Source organism: Anopheles aquasalis, chromosome 3, assembly GCF_943734665.1.
Source record: "Anopheles aquasalis chromosome 3, idAnoAquaMG_Q_19, whole genome shotgun sequence".
Classification (NCBI taxonomy): domain Eukaryota; kingdom Metazoa; phylum Arthropoda; class Insecta; order Diptera; family Culicidae; genus Anopheles; species Anopheles aquasalis.
In genome coordinates this window covers 52,718,549-52,726,048 of record NC_064878.1, presented here as the reverse complement: position 1 = coordinate 52,726,048, position 7,500 = coordinate 52,718,549, and the positions used below count along the sequence as shown (strand labels likewise).

The 7,500-nt window shown below is 49.5% G+C and overlaps 1 protein-coding gene across 3 annotated transcripts in view; it reads right to left on the bottom strand.

Annotated features, from left to right (window-relative positions):
* The window catches only part of LOC126577426 (uncharacterized), a 73,438-nt gene that overhangs the window by 7,976 nt on the left and 57,962 nt on the right, over positions 1-7,500 (bottom strand). For all 3 annotated transcript variants that reach the window (XM_050239044.1, XM_050239045.1, XM_050239043.1), the window contains exon 4: positions 1,943-2,197. In XM_050239044.1, coding sequence (XP_050095001.1) covers positions 1,943-2,197 — 255 coding nt within the window. The remainder of the gene's footprint in view (positions 1-1,942; positions 2,198-7,500) is intronic.

The window sequence follows — 7,500 nt, the reverse complement described above, 5'->3', positions numbered from 1 at the left end:
GAGCTGTCACGGTGTGCACTTGGCCAATCCTTCCTTCTCACTAGCGCGGGTTTACGCTGTTCGATACCGTTTAATGGATTCGAGTCACTGGAGACGACAGCAGCTGCCAAGAGTATCACAATCCACGTCCGTGTCGACTACGAGCGACTGTGAGGTCTATGATCTGCGAATCGTTAGTGGCAGTTCTTTGACTTACAGTTGAACAAAGGACTAGGACAACACAGCACTGAAGACGACAGACAGTTGGGTTTCATCGCCTTCGTCACAACATTTGCACAACAAAACGCGTTACATCCAAGCGTGATTTATGTCTTGTGCATGGTATTGCTAGCAATCCCCGGGGGTCTAATAGGTTCAGAACGAACGGAGATTGTACAGTACGGTGTACTTCTGGTTGGCAGCCCTCTCACTATGCTACCGCAACTGATCTTCGCCCGTTTATTGCAATGCGCGGTGTCAGGTCAAGTGTTAAAAGCCAAAGCCAGACTGGAAACATCCCTTGATCCGTTGCACCTGGAGCTGTTGCAATTGTTGTGTAGATTTCCAGGCAGCTACTTGGGCAACCCCTGATGCCCCTCTGTTCCGTGGCGCAGCTGATGATTATCGAGACGCATCGGTTCCCCATCGGTTCTCCAAATTCAGCATAGGACTCCCATACCTCAACACCGCCAATCGAATAGAATTGCAACCATAGCGTGACCTTTTCGGGCTTGCACTTGGCCAACTACTGCACCAATCGGGTAGCTCGCGAAACAGCAAATTGGCTAATGAATACATCTTGCGTTTGGCCCGTGGTTAACACACTCACAGCACACAGCACTCTCGGTACAATTAATGGCCATATGCAGACCAGACCAGGCCAGACTGGAACTGGACGAATGTCACTCCCTCCGGTCGCACCCTCGGTTACACAGGTGCTGACCGAGATGATCGGCCAACCGTGGTAACACCGATGAACAAGCGATTCCCAACAGCAACATGATGATGATGATGATGCTGCAGCAGCGTCACCCTTTTGAGCAGATGTCACCCTCTTTTCTGCGTTTCCTGAACAACTTTTTCTCATTTTTTTTAGAGTTATTCAATCCAAGACTGTGCTTTTGTATGAAATAGAAAAGTGAGTCTATGGAAAAAAACAATCTATTTTATTTCCATGAAAATCGTACTGGAATATTGGAATGAATCAAGAAAGGACTCGATATAAACGCAGACAAAACTGCATAAAAAGCTCTTATTAGGTGCCTAAAACATTTACTTCAAGCTTCAAGCAAAAATAATTTTCAAAAACCTTGCCAAAAATGATTAAAAAGATCATATTTCCCTCGGGTTTTTAATTCAAAACACCGCGGTGCAACATAAAGAAAAGGGCGGTTTATACAACATAAAATGCAGTATATTTAATTAATTTCGCCCAAAGATCCGTGACCTACCGCCAAAAAGGGCGCCCAGAGAAGGTGATCACCTTCTACTGATTTCGTCACTTTCGTTTCGTTGCATAACTGTCACCATGATATGAAAGGTACTGCTGTGCCAGTGTATGCCGTTATGCTGTTCAGTAGTGTGGCCAATCCAGCACATCGTCGTTACCAATTTGTTAATAAGCCGCGCCATCGGTAGAGAGAGGGGTGTACATTGTTTTAAAAATCAATACCCAGCTGGTGACGGTTGTTTAGTCAAGGCAGTTAGTTGAAGCACACCACACCACACCTTTCTATAATAAGCCTATCGAAACGAAGCCTCTCCTCTCGGCTTAGCTGATACTTTAATAGGATCCCTCTCTTGCGCGCGCGTATTGCCCGCATTCGTTGCGCTATAATGAGGTAACAATGTCTTAACGATTAACAACGATTGGATCCTAGGAGCAAAACACCTGGAGCACTGGTCCCGGTTCGGATTCTACCCTTTTTCGTTAATTACCGAGCGGCGGTTCGGATCATCTTACCTGCTTCAGCTGCCACTGGAGCGTTTCGACTTGCGTTTGCAGGATCACAGATTCGACGTTGGTATAGCTGCCATTGCCACCACCACCACCAGCACCATTCGGTATGCCCATGCCGAGCGTCGAGAGGCTGCCGGAACCGCTGCCACCGTGCAGCAGCATCCCGTTGCTGATCGCGTACATTGCACCACCGCCACCGGTCCCTGCACTGGCCAGGTTCATGAGGCGACGGTTTTCCTCGATCAAGTTTTGGCATTCCTGTCGACGAAAGGAAATAGAAAGAGAGAGAGAACGCGGGGAACGTTAGTTGAGTCGAGAAGCATAGCAAAACATTACCAAACATGCGTTGATCATTTGATCAACTTTTGGAAATAAACAAACGACGAGCAGACACACCACAAAAGACAGCATAGCAATCCGTAGCAGCCACCACCAGCACCAGCAGCAGCCGCAGCACCGTGATTAATCTCGTTCTCCGCTGGCTGACGAAAGAAAAACAAAACATGCATGACGCCGGCGCGCGGACACAAATGTCACGTCGCCCAAATCTTTAACCACAATTGCGTCTGCTCCTTTCTTTGCGCCAACAAGTGCTCCCACAATCGCTGGCTGGTTACCGCTGACTGACCTGGCTTGGTTGTGTTGCGTAACCGGAACGTAACCGAAAGAGGAGGCCTCCACCGTTTGTCCGAAAACCTGATGCGGTCCACCGAACTGGTGTGACATCCGCCACTCCGAGCCGGCTTTGTTCTAGCTTCGCGCAATTCGTAACGCTCCATCCGGCGGTAACTTCGCGAGACGCACATCAACCAGCCAGCGCGGATCACACGTTCTTGTCAACAGCACCGCCCATGGCAGGAGAGGGCGGTTGACAGTGTGATTGAGCGTGACACACCAGCGTACCGCGGAAGGTCAGCCCCCTAAGTAGCCGCTACTACAGAGAGAGCCGTGCAACAAATTTGCATTAAATGCGCGCACAGCCGGTAGCCGGTGGAAAGCCATTTTTGGACTCGGATCGAACTCGCGCTTCGTCTCTGCGCGTTGGTGCCAGAGCAAATTAGACAAATCGGACGCGTGACAGGTTAACGTGCGTGAACGTGCGCCACAATCACGCGTGTGAGGTCTCGACCGGCGGCCGGGCGCTTAAGGTTAAGGGCCATTGAATGCGCAATGTTGGAGAGGAAATGTTGAAAGACTCCCCCGGCCCCCCGGCCCGTTCTGCCAAGCTGGGCGGTTCTTATTGGCCTAATTACAATTCTTGTGCGTCGCGAGTTCATTCAACTGTCTGGCTACCGGAGACCAGAAGCCTTTTTCCTGAAATGTAAATTCCATTCTGCACGTCACGAGACCCCACCCCGGACGGGCCATCTCATTATGATTGATTAGCGCCCCGGCTGAGTCCGGCGACTCGGGTCGACCGACGTGACCGTTCCATCTGTCCATCAAAAAAGGGCATCCAGCGGGGGGCAAGATCGATAATGATTGATTGCAACAAATTAAAATATTTCCGCCCTTAACACGCGAGCGCATCCAGACTCAGTCTACGCTAAGGTTGCAGCAGATGGCAGATGGGTGACCATTTCGAGCACTGCATCCGTGACATCCGCGACAACTCGTCGTGGTAAAGGAGCCAGAGAGAGACAGGGAGAGAGGGGATTTATTTTAAAGTTTCCTCAATTTAAATTAGCCGAAATTAATTAGTTCATCTCGAGGAACGCGCGCACCGGCCACCAGCAGCTCCTCCGGCGCACCTTATGAGGAGGAATTCCATTCTTGAGACAGTCGAGATCTCGCCCCTCTACTGACGGTGGACATTCACCGCGAATGGGAAGAGTACGGAATACCTCGTTACCGGTGGAGCGGAATGTCGCCCAGATAAAGTAATTTGTCACCTTTTTGGCGACTCGGCGACGTTGCACGAGCGTTGTGTCTGGGACTGCGACTGCAATGCAATTCCTTCTCCGGCACTCTGGCCCCGTTACTGGCAAAGATGTGGATGCGTTCGCCCGGCGTAATCCACATTCGGGCTTGATCTTTTATCGCGCACACTAATGAATGTACCAGCGGCATCATCATCATCATCATCGTGATCATCATCTACAGCCCGACGATGGCGACAAACGGTTTTACGATTGTTTCGCCGCCGATCTCTCGATCTCCAAACCAACAAACCGCCTTTCTTTGTCAGATTTCCGAGCGACAACACAGAACACGCGCCACGCCGGGGGCCATGGGGAATTCGGTGAGCGCATTGCGCAATGGCCGTGGCCTGTGACCGCGCAAGAGAAAGCTGTGACGATGGCGACGCCAGCAGCAGCATTCCACGGGGTGCGGGGATTGTGGACAGTTGTGCGCTACGCAACATAAACATGATATCATTTCAATTATGCCGTCCTTCCGAGGAATTTCAAATTTTGTGCCTCTCTCTCTCTCTCACGGTGAATTCTGGGACTCTGTGGATCTTATCTCACCGGCAGAGCACGTATTGCAGCACATTGTTGCATTCGGAGGGCACACCATTTGCCATTTTCATGCAGCAAGAGGGGCTGGGGCTGGCTTTTCGTGATATTTTTGCATGATGCTTTCACAGCATCATTGATCAGCCGACCCTTTGGCACACATTGAGGATTCGCGGAAATGGAGGGACCTAGACATTTGTGACATTTCGCACCGGAACGGATCCATACGGACACGCCATGCACGCCTCCACACGATGCTGCACGTCGTTTGCTAGGATGCGATTCGATCCCCCTTGGGATAATTATTATAATCATAAACGAGAGGACAGAGGGACCAGGTTTCCCATGGAAGAGAATGTATCTTGCGATCCAATATGCATCGATCTCACGTGCATGATCGTTTCTTCATTCAACGAAGGTCGCAGGGTGAAAGGAACTAATCACCATAACGTGAAATGATGCTGAAAACGATTGTTTAATTTTTTTTTCTTCTTCTTCTCTTCTTTCATTGGCCATAAAGACAATCCGTAAAAAATGGCTAATAAAGTCATTCGTTGCTCCATCCGTAGAGTGTCAGCTCGCTGGCGGTACAAGGAATGAAAAAGAGTAATTACATCCAAAACCGTCAACGTCAGCGGAATCACTAAGCTCAAAGAGAGCAGCATCTCCTATAAATCATCAGCAACAAAGCACGAGTGAGCGGAGTGTGTCTCATTTCATCGAGACCATTTTCCATCATAATCATCATTAAGCTTAGCAGCAGCAGCTGCTGCTGCTACTGCTGCTGGTGTCATGCTATCATTCTGGTTACTCCGACGACACAAGTCATTAAGATGTCTTGTTTTAGGGAGCTGCTTAGAGATTGCTATCATGACGCTTTATGCAGCATTAAAATTGATAAATTGTTGGTCAAGCAATTGCACCAGAAGTGCATTTGGTTCCCTGATTTTGTTACAATATTAGCAAACTTTTCACACTCTATGGGAATATTTACACAACACAGATCCAAGAAGTGTTAAGACGAATGCCAATATGCTCTGCGATCGTTCCGTTGTAACGCCATTTCGCCTGGAATCCGTCTCGCACAGAGCCGGGACACATGTTTACGTTTCCGGCATCAACGAACCAACACCACGCGGGGTGCCTACGTCGCTTTCCGTTTTAAAGTTTGTCTTTGTCTTGAGGAAAGGAAACCCCGTAAGAAGATCCGCAACGCACCGCACGGCTCTGCACTCTAGTTGGCGAAGCTCCAACCCAAACACCCGTGGACCACGCGAGTAAAATGCAACAAAACCGGAAAACCGGGTTGTTTCACCCCGGGTTTCCTGGCCAACGGCAATGGCGGCGGTGGCGACCGGCGGTTCCACGCTAGACGCGCGAGAGTGCTCTCGCGCGAAAGTGATTTAGTGCAGCTTTCCTAGCAATAAATTTTTCGCCACCCGATCGTCACCCCGGTCCCTTGCACCGGTCCCCCATTAGCGCGCGTCTGTTTTGGTCGCGATCGGTAGCGCATCGAACTCTGGTCGAGTCTATTCTGGCCATAGCAGCAGCTGGCGCGGCGCGAAATAATGAACGGAATTGGAATTGGTAGAGCGTGCTGCATTGCTTTGCTGCTTTTGGAATTCGATGTGGAATCCAAATTTAGAGGAACATTATTGGGAGATTTCGTCTACAAAATACACGAATACTGTAAAATGCTCAACATAAACATGGGACTTGTTCACGTTTGACGTATCATAACATCGAAAGGTCAATGTTTACCCTGGACTATAAATTATACCAACACCAAGGTATGCACTTTCTCAATTAACGTACGGCACGCCAAATGTCGGTATCGGAACCAGGAGCAACATTCCCACAGAGGATCTACAGGAGTCCATACAGGGCACCATCATACCGCAGATGCCAACCCCGCGCGAACTACGCTTAATTACCCGCGAACAACTCGCCAAACGATAAACCAATCGAGAGAAAATAATAAATTATCCGCAGTCCACGAAGGTGCGCCAACTACACACTTCGTAAACAATCGCCACTGGCTTTGTGGTGAGAGGGGCTAGTGAGTGAAATAACTCCCCCTTTTACACCACATATCTCACGGGCAATGGAAGATGCGATGATCAAACATCTTAGCTAGCGATCTTTTTCCCTCTTTCGCAAATACGCCTCAACGCAACAAGAGCTGCACTGCTCGGTGGATCTTTTGCGCCTGCTGATGTTCTTCACACAATCAGTAAATGGAGGCAGCACGCGACTATTTGCACCAGAAGTTGGATTTAAATACATAAATCATGGAGTAATGTTGAAACTCACCCTTTAGGTGCTACACATAAATCGCTTTATAAGTGAGAAGAAAATCACTTACTGCCGTTCGGTTAAGGATGTTGATAGAACTCGAAGCTGTATTGGCGAGCTACAGGACTTTAGCTTCACGAGATAACCGCGTGTGTTTGCTGTTGACTTGTTACCACGTCTTCCCCAAAAATGCATTTATGAAACCACCGATCGCACGCTGCCGCTGCTCACGTCACGGAAACGCGGCCATAAATGTGACACATTAAGAGGGCAGGTTTATAGCCACGCTCGAGAACTGATGACGCCACCTTCGCCACGACTCTACTGCAGCACTAGCGGCGCGCAGTAAGAACCATCGAGCTGCCACCTCGAAAAGGGCTCGCCACTAAATCGCAGCTCAAGTATCTGTACGGCTGAAAATGCACTCGTGCAGCTACCAGATCGTGTCTTAGGCAAGAGTGACCAGGAAAGAGAGCGATCCATTCCGGGGGCAGTCTAAGCCCCGGCCCTAGGCCGTCGGACAGCAGGCAAACCAGTCCACCATCGCTATCCCAAAAATAGCGAAGCATTTGCTCAACAACCACCGGTTCGGTGGCGTAGCGTGTGGCGCACCCTAGGAAGCGGAAATTCGATCCAATCTCGGGGTGGAAGTGGTGACAAATCGAATCGCTTTATCGCCCATCTTGGACTGAAATCTTCTTCTAGTGGACGCCTGAACTGAAATCGAAACGAATCTCAAGAGAGACTTATGGCCCTGGTGCCCTAGTCGATGATCGACCAAAAATGGAAATGGTCGATCGGTTCGGT